Here is a 25,356-nt window from a genome sequence, read left to right as displayed (position 1 = left end):
GTAGATTTGACTAGGTTTACTTTACATGCCAGTCTTTAGTCACTCTAACAAGCTACAGACTACCTACAGGACTATACAAGGTTACTAGAGAATAGGGCTAGATTTGACTAGGTTTACTTTACATGCCAGTCTTTAGTCACTCTAACAAGCTACAGACTACCTACAGGACTATACAAGGTTCCTAGAGAATAGGGGTAGATTTGACTAGGTTTACTTTACATGCCAGTCTTTAGTCACTCTAACAGCTGCAAATAACAGGGGGAAAAAGATATTACACTAAGCAGTCAGGTTATGAAATCAAATTTAGAAATGAGATACCTGGCCCTTACCATACGCAACTACAAAGTCAATGGTTTGGAAATGGAAACTCATAAAATAATTCATCTAAATAACAAAAAAGGAGGCACACCATGCACAATATGGCATTACATAACTTACAAAACTTAGATTGAGATGAGATAAGAAGTTTAATAGGAGTCACAGTCAAAAGCAGATACCAGAAACTATGACAAAGTTCATAAATTGTTCAGGGAAATTCAAAAAAGAATTTGGATAACAAATATAGAAAGTGTACAAGCACTATCAGTGAATTTTGATGAACATTTAGGAGGAGATATAGAAGTGAATACACTGTTTATTGATAAAAGTCAAATGACCGCTATGTTAAGTGGATGGGCAACACCACTTAGATGTTTGACTGTCTGTTTGACACCGTGTTGTAATGTTTCAAAAAATTCGAACAAGTACTTTAATATAAGGAAAACTGGTTTGACTTAGATATAAAAACTTCTATCCTAAATGACATTCTAAAAGCAATTAGTTCTTAACATTGTTTTGTTGGCCAACTGTGACATCAAAATAAAAATATAATGTCAATAAAAGCCAAATATCCTACAAATACTCAATAATGACAGACATTGAGAATTAATGGCAGACATCTATAAAATTACATCAATAACCTAATATCATCAAGTCAACTTTTAGATTTAATTTCTCGCCACTAAAAAGGAACATCAATAGCTACACATCAAAATACAGAAAACTAATGATCTATTTCTATAATCAAGCATTGACCAATTGTCAACAATCTGTTTTTAGCGTGATAATATTTTCTAGGGCTGACATTTTCCGACATAAAACAACCATTAATAACCATAGAGTTTCTATCTGTGAAGTTCCACGATTGCTTTAAGTTTATCTTTCTGCTACAAAGAGGCTATATATTTAGCATTAGGATAACCATTAGCTGATTCCCCAACTTTATTGACAGAATATATGTCTTTAGTTTTCACTATTTGCCTCAATTTCCATATTATATTACCCTAGTGAATATGTAACAGAATGAATGCAAGGTATATGGCGGACAGATATTATCAGGACATCCCTGAAGTACCACAGCTTAATACATCACATTAACCGAAAAAAAACTTAAGTCTACTTTCCAATACTACTCACTTTATCTCATTTTTATGGAAGTATTGCCTGATCTATGATACTTACTTTAAATCCATTAGTATTTGATTAAATGATAACTTTACCCTGTAATGCACTATGCATATTTTTATTTAAGTCCTAAAGAGACTGGATGAAGCTCACAAGGTAAAAACTGCCCCTTCAATTAACAGTTACCTTAAATATTGGTGGTAGCATATTATGTGTCAGACATTTCCAAGCTTAAATATTGGTGGAAGCATATCATGTGTGAGGCATTTCCAAGGTTAAATATTGGTGGTAGCATATCGTGTGTGAGACTTTTCCAAGGTTAAATATTCGTAGTAGCATATCATGTGTGAGACATTTCCAAGGTTAAATGTTGGTGGTAGCATATCATGTGTGAGACATTTCCAAGGTTTACTAAGCATACTGAGGGTATATAAAATACAATATTATATACTACCAAATATGAGACGAGTTGACACTAAAACATTTGATTATTAGACAGGTCTGGTGAGTTTTCTATTTAAAATTGGGATCAAAGAGTTGTTGCTGATATAATTGGGTCTATTGTGGGTAGAAACCAATTGACTATAACCATGTAGCCGCAGCAGTTATGTCTTTTGCTTTTGAAAAAACCCTTTTTATGTCACTTTGTTCTCTATTACTATGTTGCCGATGTAGTTGAGACCTTTTTATGTCACTTGTTTCTCTAATACTATGTTGCCGATGTAGTTGAGACCTTTTTATGTCACTTTTTTCTCTAATACTATGTTGCCGATGTAGTTGAGACCTTTTTATGTCACTTTTTTCTCTAATACTATGTTGCCGATGTAGTTGAGATTTTTAATCACATAAATAATTGGATTACAACAAGTCTAACCCATCCCTTGAAGAATCAAGTTTTTTAACTGTTGATATTTTGAAGCAATGTTTAAGTGTATTGATCAGACTGTTCAAAGGTCCCAAGTCAATATGTAACTTCTTATGATATGATTATAGAAGAGTTATTTTATTCACAAAAGTAGCCCCCAAGAGGGTTTATAACACAAAATCAACATGATTATATACTAAATATTTAATCAATTGATTAAAGGCAGTACAGGAAAAGTGAGGAAAACTGATATTATATATAAGATAACATGTTTTGTGGGAGAAGAGGAAACAAATAGGTAATGTAGAGAATGCATGAATAGGACAAAGTCCATGTCATGTCAAAGTAACCCACCCCACCCCCAATAAGTATTTGGACTAATAATTAAATTAGAAGGCGTATAACTACGTCATGTAAGTAGGATTCAGTGAAACTTTCCTCAATTTTGTCAACTGGTTTCATGAGCATAAGTGGATAAGACTGAAGACTCTCTGTTTTGCTCACCTAGTTGCAAGTGCATCTTCAACAATGGACACTCTCAAACATTGTAGACTATTATATAGTCATGGCTAAAAACTTTATTTTGTTTATCTTGTATAGCTGATCATTTAAGGGCAGTGACTCCTTTAATAAGAATTATAAGGACAATAACTCCTTTAAAAATAATAATAAGGGCAATAACTCTTTTAAAAATAATAATAAGGGCAATAACTCCTTTAAAAAGAATTATAAGGGCAATAACTCCTTTAAAAAGAATTATAAGGGCAATATATCCTGAAAAAAAGAATAATAAGGGCAATATCTCCTTTAACAGGTATAGATATATCTGGACAGTAGGAAGATCAAAACAATCTGAACAGTTTTGCTGTTGTCAGATGTTCTTTGTTTACAAAGATATTCAAGATGATAGCCAACACTTGCATTTTACCTCCTTTGTTATTTTCTCTAGCCATATTGGTTGGTATGCCAGATTTTTGGACACAGTTTTTTTAACTTAATATTTCAACAATGTCTTTGGCAAAGAGACAGTACTTTCGTAAAATTAAACATACAAAAATACAAAAGAAAACAGATACCAAGCAATGAAAATAGCTCACTGGGTCCTTTATAGGAACATATGGGCCCCCCTAATACTATATAGTGTGGCTTAAAAACAGGATGGTATAACAAGAGTACATACACTAAAATTTCTAGACTGCTTTACTGCTTATATTTAAATCTTTGTTGAGAACAATGTCATTACAAAAACTTTTAACATATATGAATCCAATGAAAGTGATGTCAAGGTCAGGTGGACATTGGCTTTCATTACCTACTCCAATCTCCGTCCCAATCTTTCTATACATCAAATGATGTTGATCTTTAACTTATAGTAATAGATAATCTGATGTAATCACAAATCTTAATGTTGATCAATGAACAATGAAATGAGGTCAAGGTCAAAATAAAACATATATCAATACACAAGTAAAATGAATCTCAGCAGATGTCAAACTTGATTAAGTGGTGCGAATTAAAAGAACATTTTTTAGAACTCTTTTTTTTTAAATATGTTTTTATCATTCTCAAAGCACTTGAATCAAATAATCATTAATCCATTTGAAAAAAAGTCATGCATTGTAAGTTTCCTTGGGGAAGTATTATTTTTTAAGAAAATTTCTGTATGGACAAAAACATGAGCAAAAAACTTTACTTGAATAAAAGTGAAAGCATTTTATATCAATAGCATATAAGTGTCTGTAATTATCTTTAATAGTAATTTTTCCTTCTCTTTAGATATTGTTGTTTTGATGGGGAAAGATTATTCCATAATCAATGTCATCAATTCAAAAATCCACTGAACAAGCAATTACTTTAAGTAGTTGTATAATAATTGTTAGCCTTTCACCTAAATCATTTCTGGAAGTTTAGGTTGGTACATTATAAGAGTGTTTGCAAATCATTAATAAAAAAATAAAAATAAACAGCATTCAAATGTACAAATCTACATATTTTATCTGCCCAAGGGCAATAACTCCAAACTTCATTAATGTAAGCATGATAGTACTTACAGTTCCAATTTCAATATAACATACATTTCAAGAGACTTTTAATCAAAGTTTATAAGCACAGATTTTGGAACTCTCCCAACTTGGTCAAACATGCATTAGATATAGATTTGATAAAAAAAATAAAAATAATATATTGTCAGATTGAGAGCATTTACATGGAATTTTCCATTTTTACTTTTCCAAGGGGCTTTAGGTGGTACCTAACACTACAGGGAGAAAACTCTGTAAAATCAGCTACAAGTTTAAATTACGTTGTGTTGATATTGCAATGATCAAAATAAGTTTTTGTCAAACTGCTATATAACCAGTGTAATTTTTCTAATAAAACAGTTGGTTTAAATGTTTTGAAACTTTTATATTTTTGTCAAAGGGTCACAGTAAATAGGCCAGCTGAAGGACGCTTCCGGGTGCGGGAATTTCTCGCTACATTAAAGACCTGTTGGTGACCTTCTGCTGTTGTTTTTTTATTTGGTTGGGTTGTTGTCTCTTTGATACATTCCCCATTTCCATTCTCAATTTTATTTGTCAACATTTTATGAAAATTAAACGAACCAAATTAATTTAAGTGAAGGTGTTGGGTACCACCTTAATTCCAGTCATTATTGATAAGAGCTGATTATCAAAATTCATTAAAGACAATACTGAATTAAACCTTTGATATAAGTTTCAGAAAAATCCTATACAATATGAAGGTTTGAGAGAACAAGCAATTCAAATTTCCTAATAATTTCCTATCTAAGGGCTTAAGAGCATAACATCTTTTAAAATAGTTGATCAGCACTAAGTTTTTATACTTTTCTGAGACATTGCTGATTAAATAATTTTAGACCCATGGATGAATGCCGGATATTCTGCCCCTTACACCATGCTGAGATGATGGGACAATACCAGAAGTATTTAGAAAACTTAATTATTACAAAGTCAATTTATAGTTTCTCTTTTCAACTCATTAACTACAGATATATTCAGAGCATTTCAAAGCAAAACATAGTTGAATTATAAAGTTTTGATCATATATTTCTCATTATAATGTCTATTGCATCATATTTTAAAATGGCACATGCTTAAAATACATGGAATATTTCCCACTGGACTTAAATCAAACAACAATTAACTAACCTAAACTTTTTATATACGTCAAATCAAATCAAGTACATCACGATTTACAAATGCTGTAACACAGCTCATAATTATTTTCAGCTTTATTCTGTGTATTTTTGCATCTTGTAATAGTTTCAACCATGTAAATAGCAAAGCAGAAAAAAGCTGAGAAATATTGTTAAATTAAGCATCAGTTGGATATTTCATGACAATCAGAACATATGTTCCACATCTATACAGTATTAACCTTAAACCAATATCAGACCCTTGGGTAATAATCTGCCTAATACAAGAGATAACATTGTGACAGATAAGGAAATGATATGCAATCATCTCTTGCAATTGTACAATAAAATTTATAGATAATCTCCCTTGGATCATGGCCTCTTCAAACAATAAATTGAATTTTGGCAATGTAGCAAGTAAAACCAAGTTGTAAATATTTCTGTGGTGTTAATTTGTAAAATAGACAGGGTGAAATCATCAATAAATTGTTGGCATTTCTTGTAGACTTAATTCAATGCAGTGGACTGATTCAATTTACTTGATCAATAACATTTGAGAAATGTTCTACTACAGTTGGGAGACAAGTATAGGATCTTGTCATTTTGATTTGATTCAATAACATTATACCTAAACTAATCATGTGTTTTAAACTGTTCCTTTCACATCCAAGACCAGGACACTAGAGAGCCTTGCTGTTATTTAGATATATGCAAATGAGGAAGGATAGTTAAAACGACCTTGGTGCAAAACCTTAAAACGGCTCATCATAAAATTTCTACATTGATTTTTGGTCAAAATTTTATACGCTTTAATTTGTATCTGTAGGAAACTGGCAGGCATTTAAATCCCGTTCCTATCTTACCGTCAGTCACTGTAATGACAACACTATAGTAAAACTTCATAGAATGACAGAATAATAGATAATCAAAGACATAAACTATCCCCATCAAATTACTCAACCAAACATATTACATTGGATAAGTACATGTCTCATTTTTTGAAAACGAGTTTCTACATCTTATTAATAAAAAGTGACTTAATTAAGAAGCTGACAGAATCGTTACTCTAAAATCTAAATTTAGTTTGAAATGTTTATTTTGGACATACTTCTATTTTTATTACAATTTCATTGACAGATCTGAAAATCATTCAATTATCATATCAAAAAACTAATTAGTAATCAAACATATAAATAACACAGAAGATATCAAGCTTCTTATGTAAAATATTTGGAAATTGTTTTTAAATCCCCAATTTAAAAATATTGTAGACTGAGATCAGATCAAATTATAAAGTATTTTAACAGTCTCAACAGACATAAGAAAGATAACTCTAGCAGATTTTTTGGTAAATAGCTTACACATTTATCTACACATTTATCTTTTAAAAGTGAATAAATAGTGACTTAAAAATAAATTAGCGATGGTGACCAGTACAGGTCAACATGCAACTTCAATTCAATATTTTAACTACACTTTAATATATACGGTAAGCAAATAACATTCAATCCTTCCTACACCGACTTCATCCTGTACCTGTACGCCGGATATGTCAAAATAAAGATCAATAATGAAACTATGAACAACTGTCATACATGTGGGAGGTTTAACTAGCTATGTAACCAGGTGTAACCATGTCAGGAATTTGACAGTGGTTTTTTTCTGTTGGTTGATGACATTTTGATTATATTATTTTGTATTGACTCCCCTTTTTTTAATTTATCAAGAGTTTTTTTGTTATTCTTTATTTTCTTGTACCAATCTTTTACATTAATAATAATTGCAATTGATTTCTACAGTTAGATCTTATGTTGTGCTTGTACATCACTGTCACAAGTTAGGGGGAAGGTTGAGCGCTCACAACCATGTTTCACCAAGTTCCAGCCTGTAGTTCAGTGGTTGTTGTTGATTTCAAGTCTTTTATTTGGGTTTTTTTCGTGAAAAAAAATGGTTATAAATAAGGCCATTAGTTTACTTGTTTGAACTGTTGCTCATATTTTCATGTCAGGTCCTCTAATAGCCTACTATACAATATTGGATTTTTACATTGTTGCTGGCCATATGGTTGCCTATATTTGCTTACATTTACTTTATTTGAAATGTGGTGTTTCATTGGTAATAATACCTTGCCTCCTTATTCTTATATAAAATATTTTGCCTCAGGACACTCAAACAACAATCTACCAATTGAACATATATCCTTGATATGAATATGCCTGATATATTTGCTACTGGACAGCTATTAAACCACTTTCATTTTATCCTAAACCTTTACCCTGATATGAACATGTGTGAAATATTTGCTACTGGACAGCTATCAAACCACTTTCAAATACTGAAGGGTAGCCCACCTCTCCAGAAAAATGATTATAATTTGATTTCAATTGATTAAGTTTGTATTAGGGCTCACACTGCACCTTAAACAGGTAAAACATGACAATAAATAGATATCATACAGTTGACCTCAAAAAGTATAAACTGAGCCAGCTATTTGAGCCAAATACTGCATTTTGGGTAGACATTATGGCCCATGTACTGTAAGGATTAAAACTACTGTGGCAATCACTGCTTTATATTACATTACTTCTGATGCTAAGATTATTTACTTACTAAGTTTTCTGATCAGTATTGGACAGGAGAAAGACAACATATTCAAAGAGAGGTAACTCTAATCAATTTAGGAAACATTTATGTGTATATCATACAATTGTTCTTTTTAGGAAGATTTTTTGTTCAATAAAGCAAGGAAATTCCAACACAATAACCTGGTATAACAAATGGCAGTCGTTTGTTTAATTTATTATCCCTTTCCAAAAAAAAAACAATAAATAAACAAAATAACAAACAAAAAGCAAGTGTAAAACCTACTGTGGTCATTTAATATTAACCAATGCAGGGTATGAAATTAGCAGGGGCCCACAGGCCAATGGCCCCTACCATTTGGTGTGGGCTACTTAAATTTCTGCTTTTCTTGTATAGGACTATATATGTGGCCTACAAGATTTAAGCTGTGGGCTACCATTGCCAAAGTCTTAAGTTCTAATCCTGCAATGATACTTCTGATTAAAATCATCAGTAAACCAAAAATTGAATTGCAATGGAAAAGAAAATAATGTTTGCACAATAAAACATACCCAGATAAATGTTGATATCAAATTGCAGGGTGCTCTAGATTTTTAAATTCTGAGAAAGATGTAATGAAATTGTCACCATGATCGTTATGTGTAAGAATGTTGTTAAGAGATGTATGTTAAAATGCATCAGAGGGTATGTACAATTGTGGCATGACATCAAGTTTCTGAAAGCTCTTAATTATATATCCTTAGAAAATGGCCAATATTCTTACACACAATGGCCATTTTATAAGTATTTAGTAAACTGGAAGTTGTTGAGAGATGAATATGAAAACATATCACAGATCACAGTATGTTCACATGATTTCTGATAACAAATTTCAGAAAGTTCTTATTTTAAAATATACATGTTTGTCAATCAATTTAATTTTTAAAAGGCAAGTAAAAGTGTTTTTCAGCAATTATTATTATAGCAAAACTTGATACAGTAATCATAAGGCTTTCATCATGATTTGACTTAGCTTATCAGAGTAGATTGCTAACCTTTCCGAATATTTACAAACCAAACAATATATTAAAGTCTGAACTATTTTACAAGCCAAACAATTTATTAAAGTCTGTACTATAAGTATCAATTAAGCAGTGCAGTGTAATAAAACTCCATGTGGAATAACATGCTTATTTGCTTAAAGGATTATTTCTCAAAAACTGTGGATTCATTTATTTTCGTGGGTATCAATTTTCATGGAACAAGGAAAACTTGCATTTTCTGGTGGATATTTGATTTCGTGGTTTAGCAATCTCTGTAAACAAAGCTGATATGAACTTGTAATTCGTTGAACATTTGATTTTGTGGTTTATCTGTATCCACGAAACCCATGAAAATTGGTATCCACCTAATAAAAATGAATCCACAGTAAAAGAAATTACAATTACAGCAATGGTAATGCATTACTAAAAGGAGTTTCTTCTCATCTAAAAAGAGAAAAAAATAATATCTATCTTTGAAAAAAATCATCTTAAAAATAGTATAATACTTTTGTATTGAATAAATTTGACCTCTCTTAGATACATGGCTCTTTTCACAAAATATATTATAACAAAAAAATATATCACAAATTATACTGAACTGTTCATGGCAAGTTGTTTTTGTGTTCTATTCTCACTTCCTTTCTTATAACCACTTACTCTAGCAGTTTAAGAGTCCATCAGATGGTACATAATACTTAGAGACTTTAGATGCTTGGGGCTACAGACAAATTAATCAACACTTCAAACAAATAACATTTACAATTGTTATAATAACTCGACTTACATCACACTTATTGGCAAATTGGTGTAAATTTATAAAGTGTGAATGTAATTAGTTATCTCCGAGGAACCAATGACAACACCTATAATATATAATTAAACACCATTACAGTACATTACCAGACACAGCTGATGCAGCAAGATACTTCAGTTCTTATTAAACAATAATTCTATAATCTTGCAGTATTTATGAATAAAGGAGACCCAGGGTTTATGTCAATGAGACCTTCGACGGAAAACTGTTTTCAGCATTTTAGCTGCATAATTTTATGTACAAAAATATTAAATTTACTGGTTATTTATTCATGATAATTATTATATACGTGATGAAAAGTTCGAAGAATTATGAGTATTCTGACTAATGAATTAGATAACGCAGTACAATCTGAAATATGGAAAAAAACAAAACAATATGCACTGCCCAGTGTAGATCAGCGTATCCCTTTAATTAAGCAGTACACCCTGTTTGGTATTTTCATATCTATATTCCGTTCTGATTGATATATATGTATAACTTAATTAATAGTAAATATTGTGACGATCATTCATAAAAACAAGAATGTGTCCTCAGTACACGAATGTCCCACTCGCATTATCATTTTCTATGTTCAGTGGACCGTGAAATTGGGGTAAAATCTCTAATTTGGCACTAAAATTAGAAAGATCATATCATAGGCAACATGTGTACTAAGTTAAAGTTGATTGGACGTCAACTTCATCAAAAACTACCTTGACCAAAAACTTTAACCTGAGGCGGGACAGACGGACGAACGGACGGACGACTGGACGAACAGACGAACGGACGCACAGACCAGAAAACATAATGCCCCTCTTCTATCGTAGGTGGGGCATAAAAATAGGCACCCACATAAACACTGATATTACTATATAATAAAACTATCCTTTTGGCTAGACAAAAACCATTAATAATTTTTTATTCTTAAACCTTCACCCTAGCCACACAAACAAACAGTTCTGTTCTGTTAACTTCATACCATTGTATTTCTTTATATCCTCTACTGTAAAATCCCTACCTGCTTTGGAATATGGACAAAAAACCCAATTTACAATAAATACAACAGGGAATTACTGTAGGTCCTGTAATAGGCGTTGTCCAGGTCGAAGGTCTGGAAATTTGAAAATGTCATGCATTGGGACATGAGGGATTATTGAAAAGGAGCAGAAATATTGCCTTTCAGTAGACCAACTATGAACTCCCCAAAGAGTGGCATTCTCTCTACAACTAGGCATCGGATTTAATGTCCCCATTCTGACCTGACGTGACTGCGTTTATACATCCTGCACAGCCAAACAGACAACCAACATTGGCAAGTCGGTTGAAGGCAAAGTGGAAAGCTAGTAGAAAACTTAACAACAACTACATTGTAATTAAAATAAAACACTCATGTGTCTAAGTTGAGGTTCATTCAAGTTTTTGTTGATAGAAGTGAAATGATCTGAACCAACTAAAGTTCTAGTTTATAGATTCTATAAGGTAAAATCATTAAAACATTCATTTCTATCCAATATTCCATTCACTAAGAATGATAGACTAGTGTACACATGACATTCGATAATCAAAGAGTTTTGACAACTTCACTGGCGTTCATCTACAGATAACGTTGTTTATCTTTTTTTTTTGATAAAAAAAATATTTGGGAAAAATTTCGTGTAGGCACGTGCCTAAAGTGCCTAACGGCAGCTACGCCCCTGATTTAATAAGAGAAAAGTATCTAAAGCAATAGGAAGGGGTGAATATTTTAATGAACAGGTATCTAAAGCCATCCGGAGGGGAGCATTCATTAATAGACAGGTATCTAAAGCCATCCTGAGGGAAGCATTCATTAATAGACAGGTATCTGAAGCCATCCCAAGGGGAGCATTCATTAATAGACAGGTATCTATACAATATATCTCTTAATTGTCCAAGCCATCCCAAGGGGAGCATTCATTAATAGACAGGTATCTATACAATATATCTCTTAATTGTCCAAAGTTTACAAAATTGGTCAATAAACTCAACTTATCAATTATATGGTTGTAAAGTTGTTCAGACACACTGGTAGTAAACTTGTCCTCTCACATAACTCTGCAAGTTAGCAGCAAAAATGTAAGCACTGAGGAGTAAAGATTGCTTTAACTTTTCAGTGGGAAGTAAAAATAAATATTGTATTGTATAAAGCATTGGTTGTAGCTGATTAACTACCAATCTCAAACAAAGGAAGATAACTTCAATTAGGATATCAATGATGTTTTTAGAACATATATTCAGTTCCTGCACCTTGAATGAGTTATGTAATTTTCTTTACAAGTACAACATCATTTTGTAACTTGAATATCTGAGCATCTATTTCATTGATTAATTGCTGTAAATTTTCATGGATAGGATGTTTAGAATGTTATGATCAACGCACTATATGTTGGGTATCCCTTAAGTAGTGATCGACCTTGGAAGATTTAGATATCAAGTCAGTTTCATAGGGTTTTAATTGCATTTTTTGCAATCTTTACCAAAAAATTAAAATAACAATCAATTGAAATACATAGATGAATACATTCAAGTTAAGTGAAGCAAATTTTCTGTGAGATTTTTTTTGACACAGCATTTATTATCAGTAGCTAATGTCCTGTATATACCAATGACCCTGCCTGTTATGTGACAAAAATTAAAAGTTGTTTACAGAAATCAATTAATTACAAGCCAGTAGCTAGCCCCTTGAGATCTGTATAACTCTTGTCAACTAATCAGCAACACCACTGATTTAATCATCCTACTAAGAAGCATTTATCAAATCAGTAACCACCGATATTTCCTATGGACAATCTTAAATGATTTACAAAATACGACTCATAAATCAATTGATTTATTCCTTGAAATAAGATACCGTAATTGGAAATTCAATCAAAACAATGAAAACCTGTCCGGGCAACAATTTTCTACTGTTTATCAAGACCTGGAGTGGTATAATTCGTGAAATCTGGTCTAACACTTTTCCGTTCAGTAATAGTTTGTAGGCCTGAAGTTGAATTATTCTGCAATCATTGTATCATCAATTTGTCTATATGTCATTTTAATGTTAAGGTTCAGATTATACTATTAAACAGACAGTAGGGTGATCAAATTTATTACAAGTCAAATGTCCCACGGTATCATGTAATTCTAAACCATCAAATATTCTTTATTCCAATATTTTTTTAATATCAAATTATTTGCCTTAGGAATTTAAAGCTTAGAAAAATCATTATTTTCAAATGGTAGTCAATTCATTCACAATGCTTTCATAAGAATATTTTTATTTAAACACAATAGAAGAATCCGCATTGTACATTTTCTATTTCAATTAGTCAACTGCAAATGCATTTTTGAAAGACTGCCAATTAAAAATAAAGTTAAGGCTTTAGGGTATAAATAATCTGGTTAAAAGTAGGTCACCTGAAATAAAGTAAAAAGATAGTATGTAACTTCTAACTGTATTTGGTAAATTTTGATAAATCTAATTAAAATATCATTATCTTTTAGCAAATAGTGATGTTTCAAGGCTCATTCATTAAATTGGATTTCAAGTATTACTGATTTTTTTAATAAATCAGAAAATATATACTTAGGTACCAATATAATCCTGATAATAAGGTACCATTGTCTGCAACTCTGTAATAAGTAAAAATTAAATTATAAATCAAATCCCAAAAATCAAAAACTTTGTACTATTGTTACTCCTGTGTATGAAGAGATTACTTCTCTAAGATACTAAAAAGCAATGAGATTTCCTGAACAAAGTATCAGACATGCATACAAATTTCAATATGACAGAATTAATATATTCTGCTTGAAATAGAAATTGTGATCAGGATTAATCAAGATGTTTTCATTATGAACTCTGCCAGACAGACATGTATACCTTACAACAATTCCATGCACCAAATACCTATATGAGAAATATAGCTTAGACCAATCCACTAAAAACTAAACATTACAACATGCAAATGAGGTCAGGGTCAGACGAACTTCTAAACCTAATAGACATGTGACCCTTACAATCATTCCATAGTCCATACAACAATTATACTTGACCAATATCTGTTACAGTATCCTGAGAAGTAGATCTAGCCATGAAAAATTAATGCAAACCAATAAACAAGATATCCTAATGATGATTGTGGACAAGTTTGGTTAAATTTGGACCAGTAGTTTCAGAGCAGAATTTTTTGTAAAAGTTAACTATGACGGAGATGTGTGATGAGAAAAGGTGAGCTAAAATTGAAATGTTTATTTATAAGTGAGAAATGGAATTTTGTAAATTACTACATTTATTTTTACTAGACAAAAATTACATCAAAATGTTCAATTCAATTTCATTGAGCTTCTGTTTCAATAAATTACTGAGATGACATTTTGACATTTTCTTTCTTTTTTTTGTCATTGACCACAATCACCACTTATTCATTTGTATAAGGTCAACTGTACTGGTACATATTGAACTATCTTTCAATATAAATCATAATACAATGTCACAGACAAACAGATAAGCTGTCATTCATCTTAAGACAATTCACAGCTTGATATTAAGACCAGAAAAGCTTTTCATTAGATCTTGACATTTTTTTATCCTTAATAACTTATAGTGTTCCTTCATTCCACAATCATATTTGTACTTTTAGAGAATTCTAAGGTTTATCTTATTCTAATTAAGGATTAGGATTGGAGTTACCTATATATTATATTTAACTGACCTATATTTATGGAAAGAACTTTAATTCAAAGTTCATTTAGTTACTGTGGTTTATCCTAAACTTCCAAGGCAGGGGACTAGACTCAGGGCCTGCTAAACTAAAGGCTCTCAAGAGCCTGTACCGCTCACCTGACTCTTTTGAAATCATATAAAAAAAAGATAAAATTTGGCTACAAAGTATCAACACTTAACCAGCACCTCATAAGGAAAGAAACATTCATGCTATGTTTGGTTTCATTCAATTCAGTGGTTCTCTAGAAAAACGCTTTTGTATGCATTTCCCGTAGGGTCCTATGTTTAACTAAGTCCCCCCACTGGCAGCCATCTTGGATGATGGATGGGAGTCAAAGTAACAACACTTGGTCATAGGCTCAAATTCAAGTTCAAAATGTAAAAAGTTAACGACGACATCTTGTCTTTTTGTTCTAATATGAATAAATAATAAATATTTAAATTATAAATTCAACTTACATACAAGGGATAACATAGAAATAAGAAATGTAATATGAGTGCCAATGAGACAACCCTCCATCTAAATCACAATGTGTAACCAGATGCTCCGCAGGGCGTAGCTTTATACGACCGCAGAGATTGAACCCTGAACGGTTGGGGCAAGTATGGACACAACATTCAAGCTGGATTCAGCTCTAAATTTGGATTGTGATTAAATAGTTGACACAGCATAGGTTTCTGACACAGAATGAATGTGTTCTAATGAACTTAAAATTTTTGTTTTCTCTTAGAGCAATTCACTATGCTGTTGAATATTAATCCTCTCAAAAAAATGTTTGAAGAAATTTTCATCTTATTTATGAAATTTCATTTCAAATGAGAAAATTGAACCCATTTTTTTTTATTACATCCCCCTTTCCCTTATTCCAAATTAATCTCAATTAAATTTCTAATGGAGTTTGCAACAATAACTACTCATTTAAGTACTTCATAAAATATTAAGATGAAAAAAAACTGCTTGTTATCACTGAATGGTAAAGATTATTTTAATTTATCAGTTGGTAGTAAAAAGTGAATATACATTGTATATAACAAAGATTTAAGTTGAAAGAAAGATAACTCCAATTAAAAAAATATATTGCTATTTCACAATATTGTGCAATTAGATATTTCTTGCTTACTATTCTGGACAAAGAAAGATAACTCTTATTAAAAAAAAATATTGCTATTTCACAATATTGTGCAATTAGATATGTCTTGCCATTGTGCAATACTGTGCAATTGAAAAGACTTGCTATTGCACAATACTTAATATAATATTTTAGATCCTGATTTGGACCAACTTGAAAACTGGGCCCATAATCAAAAATCTAAGTACATGTTTGGATTCAGCATATCAAAGAACCCCAAGATTTCAATTTTTGTTAAAATCAAACTAAGTTTAATTTTGGACCCTTTGGACTTTAATGTAGACCAATTTGAAAACAGGACCAAAAATGAAGAATCTACATACACGTTAGATTTGGCATATCAAAGAACCCCATTTATTCAATTTTTAATGAAATCAAACAAAGTTTAATTTTGGACCCCGATTTGGACCAACTTGAAAACTGGGCCAATAATCAAGAATCTAAATACATTTTTAGATTCAGCATATCAAAGAACCCAACCGATGAATTTTTTGTCAAAATCAAACTAAGTTTAATTTTGGACCCTTTGGACCTTAATGTAGACCAATTTGAAAATGGACCAAAAATTAACAATCTACATACACAGTTAGATTCCACATATCAAAGAACCCCAATTATTCAATTCTTGATGAAATCAAACAAAGTTTAATTTTGGGCCCCTTTTTCCTAAACTGTTAGGACCAAAACTCCCAAAATCATTACCAACCTTCCTTTTATGGTCATAAAACTTGTGTTTAAATTTCATAGATTTCTATTTACTTGTACAAAAGTTATGGTGCGAAAACCAAGAAAAATGCTTATTTGGGTCCCTTTTTGGCCCCTAATTCCTAAACTGTTGGGACCTAAACTCCCAAAATCAATATCAACCTTCCTTTTGTGGTCATAAACATTGTGTATAAATTTCATTGATTTCTATAAACTTAAACTAAAGTTATTGTGCGAAAACCAAGAATAATGCTTATTTGGGCCCTTTTTTGGCCCCTAATTCCTAAACTGTTGAAACCAAAACTCCCAAAATCAATCCCAACCTTTCTTTTGTGGTCATAAACCTTTTGTCAAAATTTCATAGATTTCTGTAAACTTAAACTAAAGTTATAGCGCGAAAACCAAGAAAATGCTTATTTGGGCCCTTTTAGGCCCCTAATTCCTAAAATGTTTGGACCAAAACTCCCAAAATCAATACCAACCTTCCTTTTGTGGTCATAAACCTTGTGTTAAAATTTCATAGATTTGTATTCACTTTCACTAAAGTTAGAGTGCGAAAACTAAAAGTATTCGGACGACGACGACGACGACGACGACGCCAACGTGATAGCAATATACGACGAAAATTTTGAATGAAAAAATTTGCGGTCGTATAAAAAGTTAACCACTATATAATAGGTCAAATTATGGCCTCCAACACAGAGCCTTGACTAACACCAAACAGAATGTACACTGAGTGTACAGCATACTTTAATATAAAATATTTGAAATTAATTCATCAGATTACTGGTAATTACAGTTTTATGCCATACATTGCGCTAGTTCTGGACTGAATATGTAATTACAATTTTATGCAATATATTGTACTAGTTCTGATGTAATTACAATTTTATGCAATATATTGTACTAGTTCTGATGTAATTACAATTTTATGCAATATATTGTACTAGTTCTGATGTCATTACAATGTTATGCCATACATTGTGCTAGTTCTAGACTGGATATTTATGTTATAGAGTGTGTCAAGTTTTTTTTTCCAAATGGTATACAGTCAAAGTAATTCAATTAACAACTATTGATGGCATAACAGGAAGCACTTAATTTGTTTATTTCTACAAGTGACTGCTGTAATTGGTTAAATCTTGCAACAAAAAATGTGGCTAATTTTCTTAACATTCTTTTTTTTCCCTTTTCCTTACTATTCAATCTAAAGGAACATATTCTGAGCTTTCCTCTCAAATAATATGATTAACCAACAAAGCAGACAATGCATACAAGCAAATTAGAATAAGATTATATTCATTCTCTACCTAACCCTTTCTAGAACTTGAACATGACCAGCTTCTTACTGATGTTACAAGATTTCAATATGGTAATCTGATGAAGGTACGGAGTGAGAAGTGTTGACAAACCATCACATAAAGAGACAGAAAATATATAATAATTTAATTAGCCTTTAATATCTAATTACAAAACAATTTCAGGCATCAGCCAAAACATATGCTGTGATTAATTATTTTTTATATTCTATTTGTCAACATCATAAACTGTTGTTTGGTTCATTGAAGTACTGAATTGACAGGAACTCCAACTAAAATTAAGCAAATTTAACTGATTTTTCAAGGATATAAAAGATACAAACTCAGTTAACCAAGAACATTATAACATTTTACCAACAACTTATTTACCCCAAGATAGTACTCAGAATGAAACCTTTGCAACTCCTTATTTGATGACACAAGGTTGAAATTATTTGTAAATGAAAGCTTAATCTATTTATGTTTAAAAATAAATGTAGTATGTGTCCATACTTTGAAGAATATTTTCTTCTGATGTAAAATTTCAAAATATCAACAAACACAAAGTGGCAGCACTATGGATGTAAAAATTGCTACAAAAATATCAAAAGATGCAGACCAAATCACTCCTTTGTATAGAAGTGGTCCCATGATGCAGGATTGGACAATTTTTATAAAGTGTGACACATGTAAATCAAATTATCATGCATGAAAAAGGGAAACAAAGTCGAGCAGGACACGTGAAACTACAAACATTATCATAACAATGATATTGGGATACAGGAAACTGACCAAAAAAATAAGCAGGATCCAGTATCCAGCAAAATGAGACCCTATAGAGTGTTGTAAAGTTTTGAATTATCTGTAAACAGGAAGTGGCTGCATGGCAGATCTTAAAATTGCTTCCATTCTACAATTTAACATCCTCAACTCAAGCTGTAGACATACCAGATTGTATAATTACGTCATTGCAGAGAAGCCAGGTTGGACTAATTTTGTACCTTTCAGAAGGAAAGAATGACAGAAAGATGGATGGATTGTCGCAGTACTAGATCTGCCCTCACAGCCGGCATCACAAGAAAAAACTGTATCTATCTCAAAGTTTGCATGTAGAATGGTGCAATATACCTCATATTTCAAGGAAAATATTTTCAATTTTATCAACATTTTTCAGCTAATAATAATAAATAACAACGGAAAAAGTTAATTTTTCCAATCAAGAATGCTGGTTTTGCCTCCAATTGTAAAAAATGTCTATTTTCTTTGAATTTTCATACTCAAAAGACAAAAGCTGTTAATAGCTTAATACTGTAAAGTCATTTATTATATCAACAGAATTATTGTTTATAACATCACTAATAGAATCTTTTAAGTGTAAAAATGTTATTTCCATTGTAAAACCATTAATTTCCCATGTGTTTGTGATATAATTTCAATATTTAATTGAATAAGAAAACCTTATAGTAACAAATGTAATATTGTTGAGTAACAAAGTCAATAAATCTGCCTTCATGCATTTCAATCGTTGCATGTAAAATCTATAATTATTCCTGTATTATTCTGTATCTACTACATGTACAAATTAAGAGAGTAATTCATTATACTATTTCCTCCAAATGAATATGAAAAAAATATGGCTAGTTAATTTTGTTGAGGATATTTGTCTCATTGGCAATCATACCAAAACAACAATATTCTATTGCACTTAAGATAAAGGATACAATGGTTAAGCCTGCCTCATTACTTAACTTACATCAAGAAATTGACAATGAGAATCTGTTTAAAATATACTGTACAGCAGATTAGATGATTTCAGCATCCCAATGGTGAATTTTCCATTTCTATGTAGCAATATATATCTCCCAGCTAGGTCACTGTGTTGCCTTATTAGTTAGATTTACTGCTCTGATGGACTCATTGGCAATCATACCACCTCTCCTTATTTCTAGGAAGAATTCTGTGTAATGATACTTGTTTGTTTAAAATGATACTGTTTATGTGTTATAAACCCTCATGGGGCCTATACTTCTTTTTGTTCTGTTTATTTCAGTACATGCTCTATGATGAAAACTATTTGACAGCCCAATGGCCAACTAAATATTGTAGTCCTATTTTTATTAAGATTTTCTCATTACCCCACGATGTCACTACTTTATTCAGTTAATATCAAAATACAACAATATAATTTGGTTGATTAATGTGTACTATGAACACTGTGTGTTTACAAAACTAAAATAGACATAATTTTTACAGACTTCTCAAAATATATATTAAGGTCATCTCGGGAGGCTTTCATTAATTTCCTTTCATTATCCAACAATACCAGTATTTCTATATGCGGATAACTTTATGCTATATAATTGGTTTTGCATTGAGGTCAGATGTCAGTAAAGGTATTTGTGTGAAGTCATTATAACTGTAATACTCAGTACTCTTATCATAAATAACTAGTATATAGGCAGAGATGTCTCACCTGCATAATTGTCAAAGAGAAACTGAATCAATGTCAAGATATACCTCATATAACAGGCTATAATTAAAGAACCATACCTCACATCTCTACAATGTCACTAGGCAAACAAAATCTCACCACATACTCAAGTTCAAAAACTCCTACACGAGTCAACTATAAAAACTTTCTCATCATTTCTGCTAGAAAAGTCATCTTATATAGTGTAAACCGGTCTTGTCAGGTCACCCTATTCCTGTCCCATTGTAGTATTACCTTTGCATTTTTAACCTTAATTCAAATTTAAGGCCTTTTTTCTTTGGTCAAGGGTGACCTTTATATACAAGTTTAATTGTAATAAATTTTTATCTAATTAGTTTAGGGGTGATATTGGACCATTTTTCTATGATATATGATGTAATTTCCAACTATAGTATTACATTATTTTTCTTGGTTTTAGGGCTGAAATGTTTTGAACATAGCTTTCATTCAGAAATTGGATTCTCAAAAGCACGATTCCAATACCCTTTCATGTAAAACTGAATCCACTGTTGGCAACCATAATGGTTAGTTGATTAACACTTAAGTTACAATACTCAGAGAGTACCTCACAAGGTCTTTTTCTCTTATAACTAGTTTCCTTGGATTCTAGTTTTCAAACAATTTTCCAAAAGAATCCTCTCCTGTCCCAATGTTAAACTTAACTGCAAGTACCATGCACAAAAATATACTAGTTGGTGGACAAATAAATAATCAATAAATACTTTAGAGGAAAGTGTTCTATTCATCTGGTTTTAACTGATTGAAAACTATGTGTCTACAAATTTCTAAAAGGGTCCAATGTAATACTAATTCTTGTGTTGATTTCAATAATGGTTGGCTGATAGGACCCAAAGTGACAATGCTTGGTATATAATAAGTATACCACTTAAAACCTTTCATTCAAAGTTGATTGCACAAAAAACCTTTTGGACCTTGAACCTACAAATGTGAACCCCTAAGATCATAAAAAGAAGTCCTAAAATTGTATTTCATTCATTTGTTTCAATATTTTACTTTAAGCAGAGGGTATATCATATATGACCTCTAATCTGCAAGATCAATTCTAGTCTAACAAGTCTATAACATTGAAAACTGTTCCACTTACTTCATAGAGGCTGAGGGCCATGTCAACCGTGATGTTCTGGACAGAATCAGGTATCGATGAGGCATCTTGGACATTCCACTGCCCTGCACCCTCAACTGGTCTTTCTTCCCTGGACCTAAATGACTGTGAGCCCATAGGTGACCAGAATCGAGGTCTATGGTCTGTTGACGGCATGGCAGGGTACGCTGGATATCTTCACTTTTGGCTAAACGATTCAGCATTACTACATTGTATGTGTATTCTCATATATATCTCTGATAAACAGGTAATAACAAAAATATATTAATTCATATTTCACTTGTTAAATAGAAGCATAATAAACGTTATTGAATATGGTAATTTTGGTGTTTTAGGTGCATTTGAATTATATCCAATCAAAAAAATCACTAGAATAGTTGATCTTTTAATAGCCATCTGAGGTAGCCATCTACTAATTATTTCCTCTCTATGAAACAAAATTCACACATATTTTGCAGGAATTATGAACAAAAACACTGTTTATCCCTTTTCACATAATAAAGCAGATGAAATGATTACATGAACAAACATAACATGTCATTATCTGTATAACCTTTTTTTCTTAACACTGTAATACATGTAAACCCTTATCACTAACATTCTTTATAAAAGTACATGATTTTTTTACAAACTTCACCTCAATAATGTCACTTTTATACATGGTTTCTTTTTTTCAGCACATAATATGTTTAGAAGATGATGAAAACAGATTGTCAGAGTTACATAATTTTTAAACTGATGAAATACAAATGCAATTTTTTTCAAAATTCTTAAATACTATTTATTAAAAGACGAGCAAGTTTGTAAAATAATAAGAAACTAAACACTGAGAAACATCAACACCACCAAGAATCAGGGGTTATCTTATGTGCTCGGCAGGGGTTGATCTTGCTCCATATTTGGCATCCGTCATGTTGTTCATGGTAAGTACATATTTGATGATGTCACAAAGGAGAATAAGAGGCTATTTATCACCTGTGTACATGTGTTATAACTATATGTGTGATACCATCCAAAAGTTAACTAAAATCAAGTAACCATGACATTGACCTTTATCCTGTTAACCCCAATATCAATAGGCTTCTTTTCCCTTCTTCTCTATCTTACATCTGTATAAAGTTCATTTCAATCAATCAAAGGGAATTCAAGCTTATGTAATAAAAATTTTCACCATTCCCTATATCTTACTTCTGTATAACTTTCATTAGGGTGCAATCAACAGTTTTTTTCTATGACGTCATGTTTTGAGGGACCATGCATATGTGACCCTTACTGGTGGACTGATTAATAAAGATACTTGTATAAAACTAGATATCACTGGAATCAGAATGTTCTCTTGTTTATAATGAAATAAAAATAATGTGTACTTTTAATTTATTATAAAAATTTCATCCAATGAACATGGGGGAAAAAAGGTATAATTTTAACATAAAAAAATTGAAATCAGGTCATGTGCACACCCATAAATACATGATCCATGCACATTTTTCATAATCAAAACTGTATGAATTTTGTAGGTTTTTACCTGGTCTTTCAAAAAAATCTTGTTTCAGGGTACGGTCGCCTGCTCCGAAAAGAGCTACAGTGGCTGCAAATAGGTTTTCAATTTTCACTGCTAAAAAAACAGACTGTTTACAGTGTTGTTTCTTCTCGAAACATGTATATTTAATATAATTTTTAAAACAAGTGAAACTGCGAGCTACTGCTCACTGATGCCCCGCCACAAGTGGATAATATAAATAGTGTAAAAATATGCAAGTGTTTTCGGTAAACAGGAAGTTATCAAGTGATGAATCTGAAAACGCATCACACGGTATAGCTGACTTATATAAATCCTGAAACCAAATTTCAGAAATCCTTGTATTGTAGTTCATGAGAAAAGTGTGACGAAAATTGTCAACTTGGCTATCATGTGTAAAATCATACAAGTGTTCGGTAAACAGGAAGTTGAAAAGTGATCAATCTGAAAACGCAATACACAGTATAGCTGACTTAGATAAACCCTGAAACCAAATTTCAGAAATCCTTGTATTGTAGTTCCTGAGAAAAATGCGACGAAAAAATAAATAGTGTAAAAATATGCAAGTGTTCGGTAAACAGGAAGTTGTCGAGTGATGAATCTGAAAACGCATCACACAGTATAGCTGACTTATATAAATCCTGAAACCAAATTTCAGAAATCCTTGTATTGTAGTTCCTGAGAAAAGTGTGACGAAAATTTTCAACTTGGCTATCATGTGTAAAATCATACAAGCGTTCGGTAAACAGGAAGTTGAAAAGTGATCAATCTGAAAACGCATCACACGGTATAGCTGACTTATATAAATCCTGACACCAAATTTCAGAAATCCTTGTATTGTAGTTCCTGAGAAAAATGCGACGAAAAAATAAATAGTGTAAAAATATGCAAGTGTACGGTAAACAGGAAGTTGTCGAGTGATGAATCTGAAAACGCATCACACGGTATAGCTGACTTATATAAATCCTGACACCAAATTTCAGAAATCCTTGTATTGTAGTTCCTGAGAAAAGTGTGACGAAAATTTTCAACTTGGCTATCATGTGTAAAATCATACAAGCGTTCGGTAAACAGGAAGTTGAAAAGTGATCAATCTGAAAACGCATCACACGGTATAGCTGACTTATATAAATCCTGACACCAAATTTCAGAAATCCTTGTATTGTAGTTCCTGAGAAAAGTGTGACGAAAATTTTCAACTTGGCTATCATGTGTAAAATCATACAAGCGTTCGGTAAACAGGAAGTTGAAAAGTGATCAATCTGAAAACGCATCACACGGTATAGCTGACTTAGATAAACCCTGAAACCAAATTTCAGAAATCCTTGTTTTGTAGTTCCTGAGAAAAATGTGACGAAAAATATTCATGGGACGGACTGACTGACGGACGGAAGGACAGATTGACGGACGGACGGAAGGACAGACTGACGGACGGATGGAAGGACGGACTGACGGACAGACAGACAGAGGTAAAACAGTATACCCCCCCTTTTTTAAAGCGGGGGTATAATTAATTCAATCATTCAACCTGTTTTAATTGAAAGCTAATTAACTAATTTTTACAATCAAATACAAAAAACATGATACTTTTTCAACAATCAACAAGTAAGTAAATAAACAGGGGTTTCCCTCCATGGTTATTTTTAGTCGGGGAATAACCCCTAGTTTTTAGTACGAAACTGTTTATAGCACCCTTAATTCAAACAAGGCAAACTAAAATGAATGATCATCTGAAGATCCATTCCCCTCCCCCCTCCCCCCCCCAAGTAAATCTATTTTTAGCACTGTAGTGATGACCTTGACTGAATACCATATTGAAACCATAATAAATAGGATAACTTGACTTCCCTATATCCCTTTATCCATTCCAATGCTGTAAGAAAGATTTTATCAAAAAGAATAAAATTAATTTTTTTTTAAACAATGACCTTGCCATTGAACTCCTGACCTCAAAATCAATAGAATTTTTACTCATCTTTTAATCATCTCTATGTTTCAGTTACATACCAATCAAGCAAGGGATACTCAATGAGTCATTCCACAAACTCTAGTTTGAGACTGAAGGGTGGACAAAGAGATTATGCAATAAATATCCCAAGGATATTTTTCATGGAGTTAACAGGATAGGAGTGTCGGAACAAGAAAACTTACAGCTTATATTAATGCTAGGAGCACTTTTATCATTCACTTGTAGACTAATAACAAATTACAACCCAAATTCACAAGTGTGTCTGTCTAGAGTGATGAGTTTTACCAGTTGTTGTATAGCTGTCTATTTGTAAGTTGTTGCCATCACACTTGTTTGCATGTCTTGAGAATTGTATCAGTGAAGACTTTTGAATTATCTCTACATATTTATTATACTGAACAGTGTTGCAGTTTCATTGATGTTTACACCAGTTCTTTTATGCATATATACCGAATATTTAAATATGACAACTGCATTAATAGGGACATTCTGGCGCCAATATTTATATCTTTTATTGTTGTATCACTCT

General features: G+C 31.8%; 1 protein-coding gene across 3 annotated transcripts in view; it reads right to left on the bottom strand.

Annotated features, from left to right (window-relative positions):
- Nucleotides 1-25,356, bottom strand: part of LOC134695971 (3',5'-cyclic-AMP phosphodiesterase 4C-like) — a 230,171-nt gene that overhangs the window by 172,075 nt on the left and 32,740 nt on the right. For 2 of the 3 annotated variants that reach the window (XM_063557480.1, XM_063557511.1), the window contains exon 4: nucleotides 21,322-21,575. In XM_063557480.1, coding sequence (XP_063413550.1) covers nucleotides 21,322-21,542 — 221 coding nt within the window. In that variant the 5' untranslated portion in view covers nucleotides 21,543-21,575. Of the gene's footprint in view, nucleotides 1-21,321; nucleotides 21,606-25,356 lie in introns of those variants that run through there. The other variant, XM_063557487.1, reaches the window with a different exon arrangement.

This window comes from Mytilus trossulus, chromosome 1 (genome assembly GCF_036588685.1).
Source record: "Mytilus trossulus isolate FHL-02 chromosome 1, PNRI_Mtr1.1.1.hap1, whole genome shotgun sequence".
NCBI classification, from domain to species: domain Eukaryota; kingdom Metazoa; phylum Mollusca; class Bivalvia; order Mytilida; family Mytilidae; genus Mytilus; species Mytilus trossulus.
This window is presented reverse-complemented; position numbering and strand designations above follow the sequence as displayed.